We start from the raw sequence: 13,215 nt of genomic DNA on the forward strand, positions 1-13,215 counted from the left end.
TTATGCTTTTCGATGAATAAATTAAAAAATATTTAAATTAAGTAACTAATTATATTGAAGTACTGTTCCTCCATAGGCTTCCCTCAGTCCCGGCAGGACTGCAAGTTAAGAACCTGGAATATGAACAAGGAAACTTTCTGGAGTGAAAGAGATGTTTGATGTCCTAATGGGTATTAGAGCTGCAAAGTATACACACTTGTGAGAGCTCATTGACTTGCATATTTAGGATCTATGTAATTCACTATGCAAATTATACCTTAAAACAACAACGAAAACATTCTAAAACCTGTTTATTTTAAAGAGGAAAAAAAGGTTCATTGAGAGGTTTGATAAGCTGTTGAAAGCAAAATGATGGTCGACTGGGTAAACCCCCCCTAATTCACAATTAAAGGCTCGAAGAGGGGTGGGGGTGGGGGTGGTAAAGGGGAGTGTCAAGGAGTTCGAGGAAGAGAATGTTTCGAAACGGATGGTGGTAGCAATTGCATAATACTGCTTGATGTAACTGAACTATGGAACAATATATTAGCTCAGAATAAAATAGTTTTGGGAAAAAAAGTTTAGAAAATCAAAAAAGGCTCATGCAAAGTCATAAAGATTTGCTGAAGTCTTCAATGACTGGCTGCGCTGACTGATATGCACAGGGTTGGTTCCAGTCAAAGGTTCTCCTAAAGACCTAGCCTCTCATAGACACGAGTCATTCATGATTTTATTTTACCATTATGAACTACGTCCATTCCAAGTGACCAAGCTAATTTTAAGAACTAGAAGCCCAAATGTAACTAACCCTAACAAGATGCCTGCCCAACGCACAAACAACAAAGAATATCTATGACTTGGGAAAGAGAGGGAGCTGTGTGCATTAAAGAGGCAAAAAGCGGGGGAGAGAGTTAAAATGGAGAGAAAAGTGTCATTTTCTATCTTTCTTAAGCTCGTCGGTTAAGAAAAATAGCACTTTTAATAGCTTTTGAAATGATTTTTCTCCCCGTAACAGGAGGTTAAGCCTACTCATTTGCATAGGAAATAATCATATACGTAGGAAGAAGAATCTTAAATCAGTACTTTTTGTTGACTTACCAGATTGGACACTCTAAGATTTTCTGCATCGCAGTAAGGACATTATGTACTTCTTCAATTCGAGCCATAGGTAAAACTTTTTCGAGCTCTATTGAACTGTAACACATCAAGTGCATATAACTAAGTAACTTGAAACTTAACAGCTTAAGCTTTTAAGTGTCATTTTTTAATAAGACTTAAATTGAAGTGCTCTAGAATCAGATCAACTATATAGTTACTGACAAAAGCCTTTATTTTTTAAATTCTTTATTTTTTATAATTAGAGTTTAAATTCTCTATATTTCTGACTTATAACCTCCAACCTCATCCTTTTGATCCTTTCTTTTTTCCCAGGAAGGTCACTATAGGTTTCCCTGAGCCTGACTGGGTAGGTGGTTTGTCCCCAGCTTTTTCCAGTCATCCTGGTTGTTTCCTTTTCAGGTTTAAAACCAAAACGAAGAACACAACCCCAAGCAACCAACACTCCTGACTCCTTCCCCCAGCATTGCCAATTCACCTGCGCTCATCTCTGAATCCTGAACCTCCAGCACTGGCTTTTCTCTTCCTAAGGCCCATCCCTGTGAATAGCACTTGCTTCAACCCCAACTCTCCTTCTTTTAACCTTGGAAAGATTTATGGACCTAGTTCTTTTTGTTGTTGCTAACATTTTACTGTGGTTGGGGGTAAAATTTAAGAGAAAATTAGCCTCACTCAATTTCTACACATCTTATTTAGTGTCATTAATTGCCATCCCTTCAATGTTACAACACTCTTCCCACTTCCACGGTTGTTTCCATTTACTCTTCCTTCCCGCCTTCTGGACTTTGTTATTGGGCAAATGCTGCCCCTTGATCTCATATGGTTGGTTGGTTGGTTGAAGTACGTTTCCCTATTGTTCATTTTATAGGACTGTCTGTTGATGGGTGATTTCCAGGGGTGGGGTCAATTCCAGTTTTGACGGTGCCTCGGGGCCATAAGCCTTGAGGCTTCCACTAGTTTCTATCAGCCCAATAAATCTGTTTTTTAAGATTTTGTTCTACATTTTTCTCCCACTCAAAAGAGGACCAGGATCCTCTTTTGTGACCAAGGCAAAGTAGTGGAACCCAGGCACCACCTGGTTCTGCAGGCTGCAGGCTAGTGGAGGTCGTTTGAAGCCAATTTCTCGGGTCTCTTTCCCTTAACATCCGGTCTATTCCTATTCCTCAAGTACCTTTCCCGGGCTCAGTCTGGCCCCACTACGTCCTCAGGGTCACCACCACCGCCACAGACCAGGCCATCTTCCTCCGCAGGCTCCCGAGAGGCACACTGCAGTCCCTGCTATGATTCCTTCTCGACACTCCGGGCCTCTCCCCGCTCCTCCCTCCGGCCACCTGGCCATCCCACCTCCCCAGAACTCCCCAGATGCACAAAGTCTAAGTCTCCCTAAGTTCCCCTCCAGATGCCACCGAAACTCCGCTCCGGCTCGCCTTCCCGCCTGCCCTTCACTCTGCCCACCACCTGTTTCCCGCTTGCTCCCCTAATTCTCTTAGGGCTCCCTTTCTCGTCCCGGGGCCCTCACCCTTACCCAGAAAAAAGACTCCAGGCTCCCCAGGCCCAGAGGCCTATTTACCAGGACATCCCCCGGAGGCGTCCCCGGCTCAGAAAGGGTCCCCGAGATCTAGTCCGGCGGCAGCAGGTCCGACCCGATCTGTAACTCCCGCGCTTTCCTGTCGCCACGGAAACGGGCCACAGCTACAGGGGTGCGAACCTCTCAGAATGCAGGGGCGAGACACGTCAGCGGAAGGGCGGGGCGGAAACAGGCCGAGCACTGCGGGGCTCCGATTGGTCGCTTGTTCTCCCCGCCCCCGTTGTACGTCATCAGCAAGGGCCGGAAGGGAAGGAATCTCTACCGCCCCCTCGGCCCCACGCTCCCTCGGGTTTGTTATTGCGTCACAGTCACCTCTGGGCCGGGTTCGCAATCGCTCTCTGGGGCCCGAATATGCGCGGAACTTAGTCCGGAACGGTGGCAGGAAAGGGCCTACCCCCGCCCCACCCATCCCGCCCCCTCAGCCGCCATGGAAGGCTCCACTTCAAGTAAATAAAGGGCTCCGTGAAGAAACTACCACTTCCAGCATGCAATGCGGGACGAAAGGCCTTCGCCACGGCGTTCTTGGAAACCGTAGTTCTATGGAGAGGTGCTTTCGGTACCGGAGGCAGGCACGATTCTCACGGAAACCGAGTTGCTAGACTGGCGATTCCTGCGGGCTCGTGGGCCGCGACACCTATGGATCGGAGGGCGTGTCTTCGCATCTTGAGAGCGGGGAGTAGGCGAAGGAGCCCACCGATCTTAGAAAGACTACAATTCCCACCCAGCCCCACGAGACTCGCCCTGGAAGTCCTCCAAGGTCGGTCACTCGGGAGAAGACCGGGAAGCGCTTGCCCACGTCTGCGCACTCTTAGATCCGCCCCTCTCCTCCAGGGTTTGTTATTGTTGTGCGGTTTAGGCGCTCTTGTCCCGCCCCCGCCTGGGCTGCCTCAGCCAATCAGCGGGGTGGCAGCTTTGAGGGGCAGATGCGGGCAACCAATCATCTTGTCGGAAACTCAGAAACAAGCCCCGGCCCTATATTCAGCCGCCATGTTAGAGGCCCTCCACTGGGGCCGCAGCTGCGCTGGCCGCGCTCCGTCCGCGCACCGGCCTCCGGCAGGCGCCCCCCGGGGGCGGGAAGCTGGTAAGGTTGCCGCGGTGGCTAACTCGGGGTGGCGTCACGTCACACTTGGAAGGTTTGGGGAAGTCCCGGGGAGAAAGCTTGCAAAAGGGAAGGGCGGCCGATCCCTTCCCAGATCTGAGAAAGAACGGTTCCCGTGTGGAGGCGCCGAGGGAGGAGGAGTGGACGCCTCCCCGGAGATGAAGTGTCCGTAGCTCGGCGCTGGCAAAGAAAATGAGCGACAGTCTGAAGAGGGTGGTGACATTTATCATAGGGCTGGGGTGGGGGGGTGGAGTGCCAAGAAATGGTAACTGAGATTTGGAGGAAGTTGGCAGGAAAGAAGGGGGGGGACACTTCTGTAGATCCTCACCCCATCCTCCCGTTTGTGAGAACTTTATAACGAGATCTCCTTGGCCAGCGACCTCCCGTGTTGTTGGCAAGGCGCCGTTTTTGTCCTTGTCACATTCAGCTTCCAGGTCCCATTTCCTTTTGGGAGCCTGGGTAGCTTCGACAGGCCTCGCGTGGAAACAGTAGTCACACATTCCCAATTGCAGGTCTGCTTTATTAAAGGGATTTTTTTTTTTTTTAGGGCAGGGAAATAAAAGACAACGAACATAGAAGGAAAGATGGCTTTGTGCCAAGCAAAGGTGAGTCAGTGGCATGAATTTCCCATGAGACGAGTTATGAAATCCGAAGGCCTAGGCCCAGGCTGCCTAGCTGTGCTGACTTTGCACTTACAGGAGTCGAGGGGTCTGTCATGTGGTGTTTCACAAGTTCAAGATGAACGCTCCGACTGGAAGAGTAACAGCCAGAGGGAGGCAGATTGTGGAGGCCTGCCTGTCATCCAGTTAATACTAGAATCTCCCACTTCCTGTTTCTCTCCATCAGCCGACTGAGCTGGATGAGCTCCAAAGTATCTAAACTAATTTCCAATTGTGTAATTCAAGACCAGGGGAGGGAGGTTTTATTTCCTGCGGGGCACTTCTGAAGGGTAGAGCAGGGTTGCTTAGAAATTGAAAAATAGAAATGCATTTCAAAATATCCACTTTGGGTAGACTGAGTCACTTCCACTAAGATTCGTTGATGTTCCGCCACGTACCTGGAGAGACATTCTCTCCACATTTCAGGAGCTCCTTGGAATTTCATTCCATGTGAATAGATTCTAGGTGCTCAGGTCTGATAATTTGGAGGTGAACTTGGACTCCTGGTGGGAACAAAGAATGGAGAGGAGGGAAAAATGGGTTTAAAGTGTCAAAAAGCCCCTGGTCCTCAAGAGTTCAAGGTCATTTTTAATGGCCCTTAGTTGTGTTGCAAGTGAATTCCTGGGTTGAACGGAGAACACAGGACTGTGATCAGTTCTGAAGAGCGGTGGTACTGTGAGATAGGAAAAGCGTTTAACTCGAAGGTTAGGTGATGTGCTCCAGGTTACCTTGTACGACTTGTAACTCACTAGACTAGAGCCAGGTCTGGAGCTGAAGTTGTCCTGTCCCTTGCCTTCCCTAATGAAACATCATCGAGCCTCCACCCTATCTCCTGTCCCTGCAGCAGTGTCTGGTGGGTGTGGTTTTTTTAGATGCTCATTACATGTTTGTTATTGAGTATGCTTACGAGCTGACACTTCACAACAATTTAACTGTGGATTTTAAACAAGCTATTTTTCATGGGAGAAAGACAGTAACTTTCTACTTCTGTAAAGAGTTACCCTCTCGGCAACCCACAGAGGCAGTTCTGTCCTCTAGGGTCCATGATTCCCAATCGACTTGATGGTAGTAAATTTAGAATGCCGTTTTTCATAAAGGCATAAACACAAACCAGTTCATCAGTATACAAGCTCCTTATTTGAAAATAAACAACTGGCTAGAGTGGATGCTTGATATTTGTTAAGTCCTGTTCATATCTAAAGCACAGCTGTTGTGTTAGGGTTTATATGGATGACTTGCTGCATGGGTGTCAAAGTGCTTAGGATAATTCGGTGGGCACAGGGTCTAGATCATTGACCCTGAATTGGTAAATTGTGAATGGCAGGTTATGGGTCCATAGCAGATCATGTTATTTGTTCTACTTTTATGTAGGTTTAGAGTTTTTCATAATGAAGAGTTCTACTTTGTTTTTAATTAGAATAACTTGTTTGTTTATAAAACATTCCTGACCACAATGCAGTACTGGTGCTTAAGGGGGAGTGTGTGTGGGGTCGTGGGGGAGTATAAATGAATGAGGGTAACCCTGAGTCGTTGTTGTTAAAGCCAGGCGTTCTTTGTTCTCTCTCTGTCTTTAAAATTTCCCAGTGGAAAAAGGGGCAGACTACACAAAAACAAACTCATGCCAGCTTGAAGGGTGTTGAATACTACTCATCCCTTCTAGTTTGTTCTTTGGCTAGTGCTTTGTCTGATGGAGAGGCTACTGCTTCAAGGAAAAGGTAGAACTTTACTTTCAAGTCACACAAGGTTGTAAGTTCCCTGAGGGTAGAGACCTTGTTTTGTTCCTTAAGTATTTCCTCTTCCTAGCTGATATTCCCCAGGCGCCCAGGTGGTGTGATGATTACAGTGTTAGCCTGCTAACCCACCCTAACTGTAAGGTCAGCAATTGGAAACCGCCAGCAGAAAGATGAAGCTTTCTACTGGGGGTAGAGCTGGTCTCTGACACCCACAGAGGCATTTCTACCCTGTGCTACATAGTCGTTGGGATCGACTCTTTGGCAGTGAGTTTGGGTTGGAGCAGGAATTTAGTACTGCTGCTGTTTGCTTAGTTACACAATTCTAAAACGCCTTTAAGATCTAAAAGGATTTTTTACAAACTCTAGATGTTTTCAATGGGTGTTGCCAAAATAGAAATACCATATATACTCGAGTATAAGCTGACCCGAATACCAGCCGAGGCATCTAATTTTAGCACAAAGACTATTAGAAATGTGCTGGAAACCTCCGCCTCTACAGGAGCATATGTGCTACTCTCAAAAGATAGTTATTTCTTTCGTGAAGAGCCCAAATACTCTAGACAGTAATCTTACGCCTTGCTTACGAACAAGCCTTTGCACGTCGATCGAGCACTGGGATATGTATTTCTTACAAATAACATCTCATTTAACCGTGATATTTGTTTTAAACTACTGATGGGACTGTACGTGTTCTAAGAGCAGGGACATTGGCCATCCTGTCCCCTGCTGTAGCCCTTATGCTTGATCTGTGTCTTGGGTGTTCAGAAATATTCGTGGAGTGACTGAATGTTGGTGCAACTTGTAAGACCCTTCCTAACGTACGTTCTCTCGCCTCCTCTCTCAACTGCAGCCCTACAGCATGGAGCCACAGGTCACTCTAAATGTGACTTTTAAAAACGAAACGCAGAGCTTTCTGGTTTCCGACCCCGAGAACACCACTTGGGCAGATGTAGAAGCCATGGTGAGTGTGCCTTTGGTCTGTATCTCCCGTCGGAGAGACATGGCTCTGGTTTCCAGGGGCCGCTGTTTGGAGCGGTGTGGCCGCACAGCTGGAGCAATTGCCATTTGCTCCCGGTTGCTCCCTAGTCATTTGGAAAATGGTTGGTCTCATGAGCCCAGAAACCCTAGAGGAAGTGTGCCCCATAAAAGGATCAAAGAAATGAGGCCCTTTTTTGATGAATTTAAGATGAAAAGGTAAAATGACCTTTCAAGTAAGATGATTTCCAAAACTTGTTCATCTTACAAGCAGTCTGAGGAGTGAATTGGTGTGGGCCCCACCTAACTAGGCCCCATAATGGTAAACAGATAAGTAGCTGTTGGCAGGGCACCAGGTTTTGCAAGAGCTGATGAATTGGTGGCTTTTATTGCTAGGACAGAGGTTGAATGTTTCAAAAGTTGAGCAAAAAATAAACAACCCTCCCCTTGGTGGTTAGATAGCAGTGTGGTGTCAGGCAGCAGTCGACCGCTCCTTTGTGAGAATGCTTTTCCTGACTGGTTTGCCCTTTGCACTCTGCTGTTTTTGTTCAGGCTGCAGTGGGGAATGTCCCGCTGCCTGTTTGACTGTTTATCCAGCAGAGAGAATTGGGAAAGGCAATGTTAACCCCCAAAGTGAGACGATGGGAGGGAGACCTGGTCTCGTCTCCGCCTGCCTTCTGGGTGGTGATACTGACAGGAATCGGATCCACTCAGCTAAGTGCTCCGAAATCAAACACTCACTCCTAGCACAGCAACACTGAGAGCCAGAGCCTTGTCGGTAGAACCCTGCCGAAGAAGGAGCACCCCCCTCGGGCGGGAGCGTGATGGACAAGTGGTGAGACTGCACCCTGTCCAGGGCGGGAGGCCTGACGAGGCCCAGAAAAACAGCACGGGTTGGGTGAGTTCGGGTAGTCGCTGGTTTCGCTGCTGTTAGTGAACTGACAGCTTGCTTTTTTTCCTCTATTGTCAACTTAAAATTTCCCGTCTAAATTGATAGCTGCACTGTTTTTGACTCACAAGAAGTTTCTTAGGAGCCCCACGCTTGGGGATAGTGGGGGAAACCTGCGTAAAGACACAGTTCACCTTTCCTCCCACCTCTGGAGCGCGCCAGTGTTAACAACAGCCCTGCCTGTTGCCCGTGCTCTCCATGTGCAGGGGACCATCTTACCAGGATCACGGTGACTTTGCTGCTTGTTTGCCTCACTCAGCAGTAGATGACAGACACGGTGCTAGAACGGGCATCGAAGGAAAGCGTGGGTTTTTAATTCACAGATTTTATTAGCGTTAACGACCTGTTCAGAATGGAAGGAGCGTAAAGGGGCAGTAGAATGGAACAAGGGGGAGATTAGAAGGCAATGAAGAGCGAATAGTCTAAGGGAGAGCTGGAGCGAGGAAGACAGGCCGACATGCGGCCTCAGGGCAAGGTGGAGAGAGAATCCTGAGTTAATAGTTAATAAACTGGGGACAGAAGGAAATTCCATCTAAAAGGAGCCTGTGGCCCCCCCCCACCCACCCATTGGCTGTGGCACCAGCAGGACCATGAAGGGGTAGTTGGGGGTGTTTTCTGAGATGTCTTGAGAAGGCGAGGTGTCCTGTTAGGCTTGGGGATGGAGAAGAAGGGTTCGAGATGCAGGCTGTGGCTGAGAATCGAGGCGATACTGCTGGGCCCTCTACGTGAGGATGAGAGCGCGTTCTGTCTTTTTACTTTAACAAATTTAGTTTCTTTTTTTAAAAGGTTACAACATATTTTGAGGGGACATAATTCAACCCAAAATATCCCGTTGTCCACTCCAAAAGCTCTTTGGGGAGCTGTAGCTAGCTACAGTACTCTACTATGGTTTCTTTGTTTGCTTTTAACGTTTTATGATAAATTAGGTGAAACCAACCCAAATCATACCGTTCTGTATTTAATTCATATATCAACTCATCCATTATAATCCCCTGAATAAATCTTCACCCCATTTCTTCCCTGTCTCCGTGTCTCCACCTCTCCTAATCTCTGAACTTTGCCTTTGGGTAAACGTGGCCCTTCTGATCGTCAGTGGTTCATTCTGATACAGAGGTTAGCTCCGTACCAAACCTGAAGGGTACGGGACATGGTTTTGGGGCTCCCCTGAGTCTGTCCAACCTGGTCTCTTTGGATTTTGAGTTCTATTCCCTGTTTTTCCTCCTGTTCTTTTCAGAGCAGTTGGGAGTGTTAGCTGGGCACCATCTAGATCTTCTGAGCTCGGGACTGAGGACACTGGTGGCTGTGGGGTCCGTAGTCCACGGCCCTCGCTGTCTCCATGTGTGTCCCGGTTTTCCTTGGTTGTCTGTCCTCGGCATGGGGACCTTGGCCGGCTGTCGATGAACTTTTAAGACCCCAGTTGCGCACCAAATTAAGATGTAGAACGTTTTCTTTATGAACTATGTTAAGCCAGTTGGCCCTGGTTTCTCCCTTGTGGGTATTGTAACAATACTGAAAAATAATTGGGCTGGGGTTTTTTTTCTTCTTTTTTTGTCACTACAAGATAAACTATAAGAGAGATCCCTCTGGGTATATAGCTCAAAGTGAGATGAATGGGTCACAGGATAACGTGATCGTAAATTTTAATGGCTAGTGTCAGAGTGTAGAAACTCGCTGAAACATGATAGTGCCCTCCTTTTTGACGGCCCTAAAGTAGTATGGCTTTAATCAGTGCCGCCCATTCTGATAGGATGGCCTCTCGTTGCTTTAGCTTGTTGCTGAACCTCTTCTTGTGCATTTGTTAATCGTGCCAATATCTTCTGAGTTTTCAGTACATTTCTGCCCATTTTCACCTACGTTAACCTTGCCCTTAACAGTTTCGCAGATGTTCTTCAGGTGCTAGATAATGATCCTTCGTCGTTTTTTGGATTTTCAGTCTGCTACATTTTCTTAGACTGTTGTTTGTCTTTCGATCTGGCATATGATGTCATTTATAACTTTTCAATTTTATGTAGTAAAATACGCCCAGGTGTTCTGTTGGGGCTTCTAGCTTTTTTTCATCACAATTTGACTTTTTGGTGTCTTGTGTATTTTTCACTTGTAGGTAAAAGTGTCGTTTGATCTGAACACTATTCAAATAAAATACTTGGATGAGGAAAATGAAGAGGTAAGTATGTCATGGTACCTATTGCCAGCCGTCCAGAATATCAAGATGCCCCCAAAGTTAAATCCACTGCCGGCAAATTCATTCTGACCTCGCAGCCCCATGTACCAGCCCCATCTCTCTTCCACAACGCATCCGGTGGGTCTGAACCACTGGCCTGATGCTAGCAGCCTCGCACCTAGCCCACAGTGCCACCCGGGCTACAAAAATTAGGGATCTTATTGAACTGTGGTGTGATGTGGGAATTATATGTCAATAAAACTTTTAAAATTGGGCATCTTGAGAAAAAATGAGGACCTGATGCCAGGGACTTAATTGGAGAGGAAATGTTTTGAGAGTGATGAGAGCAATGAATGTACAAATGTCCTTTACACAATTGATGTATGTATGCATGGTGATAAGAGTTGTATGAGCCCCTAATAAAACGATTTAAAAAAATTAGGCGTCTTTATCTCTCTCAAGAGTGATTTATATGGGGCTCAAAGAGTATAATTTCTTCATGATTTACTGTACATACTCAAGTATAAGCCACCCCGAATATCAGCCGAGGCACCTAATTTTACCACAACTGCATTAAAAATTTGCTGGGAAAACTCAGCTTATGCTTATATGGTAAATTGATCGGGTGGTGTTCTAAGCAGTTGTAGCATCAGTAATGGAGTTGAAAAATAGGAAAGTACCATTAAAGAAATCTGAGGAATAACTTTAAAAACGAGTGTTTTTAGGAAGTCCTAGTGGCGTAGTGGTTAGGAGTGGGGCTGCAATCCCCAGCATCTGAAGTTCGAAACCACCAGCCCCTCCGTGGGAGAAGGACAAGGCTGTCTACTTGCCCACAGTTACAGTCCTGGAAACCCACAGGGGCAGTTCTGTCCTGTCTTACACGGTTGCTATAGGTTTATTATTCTGCCATGAGAGAATTGAGGCACAAAGAAGTTAAGTAACTTGCCCCCAAACACATAACTTGGAAATAATAGAGTAAGGGCTTAACCCCTACCTTCTGGCTCCAGAGCTGAGACTTCTAACCACTATATCACGTGTCTTAGTTTGGCTAAATAAAGGAGGGCACAGTAGCTAAGCAATAAAATTCTTTTGTTGTTATTTTTGTGACCATACAAGCTAACCCCTTGCCTGAGTGCTTATGCTGTATTCTGAGAGGAAGGCTGATCTTAGTAATAGAAATACTCAGTTGATGAAATGCTTATAATTCACTGTTGCTTTTTTTCCTTCTCAGGTATCCATCAACAGTCAAGGTGAGTTCCTGAAAGAACGTGTTCAGCTGTATTTAAGAATCTTACCAGTTCACAGGTTTACGAATTTCCATTTATACTCAGGCTTTATAACAATACAAAGGGCGAAAATGAAAGAAGAAGAAAAAAAAAAACAATACAAAGGGCTTCAAAGAGTTAGTTTAAAAGGGTGGGGGGGTTGTTAAAAGATAACAGCATTTTCCTCTGAATTCTCTGTACCCCTCATATTTGTTTTATATTAGAATTTAGTATGCAAAAGTCAGCATTGCGCTCCCTCATCTGTGGGGATTAGTTACCTAGGAACATTTATTATGGCCGTGCGTTATAACAGGATGACAGCTTTGACTAGACTCTCAGGGGAGTTTCATTGAGAGCTTCTGTTAGATTGAAGATGTGCTGCACGATTTACATTTGACATACTTCACTTCTAGTGTTGCACCTGCACCTCCTGACTTGTGTGTAGTTTTGTGTCGACTTCTAAACCCAGGTTAATGCTGCCCAGGACCCCCAAGTCCTGAGCTTCAGAGAGCTGGGTTGGGTCTTTGTCTCTGGAAGGCACCCGGAGCAAAGAAATAGCTTTAAAGGTAGAGCTGGTCTGCAATGGCTACTCTAGGCTGGGGAGAGGATTCGTCAGCAAAAGGGTGTAGCTGTTCATGTGTTAAAGATGTTAGGGGCTGTGAGCTAAAGGCTCTGAAAAATCAGGGCTGCCTGTACTTTTCAGTCGGTGAACTATCACAATGTCTTGTCTTTTTGTCCTTTTAGGAGAATATGAAGAAGCCCTTAAGGTAAAGTTTTTTCACCTCTTTCTGCAAATCGTTTAAAAATGCTTCTTGATGAAATGCAAATCTGAATTCCATTAGCGAAACCTCCCTTAGGGGGATTCTGGTGAGCAGGGCTTACCATCCAGCTAAAGGGAGCTGATGCCGTTAAACCGACCCGAGCTGCTTTCCGCTTCTGTGTCTCAGTTCCTGCCTCCTCGAGCTCCCTGCGGAACATTGCGGTGAAAAGTGGGAATCTCAGGGAAGAAGCGGCAAGTTGCGCCCCGTCGTCTTCTGTTAACATCAGCAATGGATTAGTTAGAGCACTCCTCGAGGTCATTTCTTCTTGCTAGTGTGCCAGTCTAGTCTGACCTTTCAGTAAGGCTTGAACGTCCTTTATGAGCTGCTAGTCCAAAACGGAGCCCTTTGTCAGAAGAACTTTATTTCCAGGGAGAGAAACTGGGGTTGTCCTGCTCAGCTGCTGGCAGACTAGATCCTTTGGGGCCAGGTCCTTGGATCCATTTTCACCAGCTGCACCCTGTGTTTCCTTCAGTGGAGATTCCCGCAGCCCCTCTCCACACAGACTCTCTCCTGTCTGCATCCCTCCATGTCGATTTCTTCCGTGTTCCTGGTCTCTCAGCCTTTAGGGATTCTAGCTCTTCCTGGCTTTGCTCTGCCCTGTCCTCAGGAACTATAGTAGTTCCACCAAAGAGTCTTGGACGCCTTCTTAACTTTTCTGCCTTCCCCACAGCCCTTAGGAGCTCACCTGACCCTGGCAGGAGGATTAGACTTCAGGTAGTCTGGAGTTTAACACAAGCCAGTACTTTAACATTTTCATTTGCATAGTACTTGAAGCAAAACCAAACTCACCGCCATCGTGTTCGTGCCGACTTATGCCCCTGTGCACCAGGGCTGCAGATGCATTGTGCTCCCGTCCTCTTTTTCTCTTTTTTT

General features: G+C 46.6%; 1 protein-coding gene across 1 annotated transcript in view; it reads left to right on the forward strand.

The window, feature by feature from the left end:
* The first annotated feature begins 3,134 nt into the window (after positions 1–3,134).
* Positions 3,135–13,215, forward strand: part of NBR1 (NBR1 autophagy cargo receptor) — a 27,148-nt gene continuing 17,067 nt past the window's right edge. The window contains exons 1-6 of the mRNA XM_004707497.3: positions 3,135–3,437; positions 4,327–4,384; positions 7,022–7,132; positions 10,197–10,259; positions 11,488–11,506; positions 12,266–12,288. Of these exons, the coding sequence (XP_004707554.2) occupies positions 4,364–4,384; positions 7,022–7,132; positions 10,197–10,259; positions 11,488–11,506; positions 12,266–12,288 (237 nt within the window). The 5' untranslated portion in view covers positions 3,135–3,437; positions 4,327–4,363. The remainder of the gene's footprint in view (positions 3,438–4,326; positions 4,385–7,021; positions 7,133–10,196; positions 10,260–11,487; positions 11,507–12,265; positions 12,289–13,215) is intronic.

Source organism: Echinops telfairi, unplaced genomic scaffold (assembly GCF_000313985.2).
Source record: "Echinops telfairi isolate 266 unplaced genomic scaffold, ASM31398v2 ScPeMD7_7458;HRSCAF=8496, whole genome shotgun sequence".
Taxonomy (NCBI): domain Eukaryota; kingdom Metazoa; phylum Chordata; class Mammalia; order Afrosoricida; family Tenrecidae; genus Echinops; species Echinops telfairi.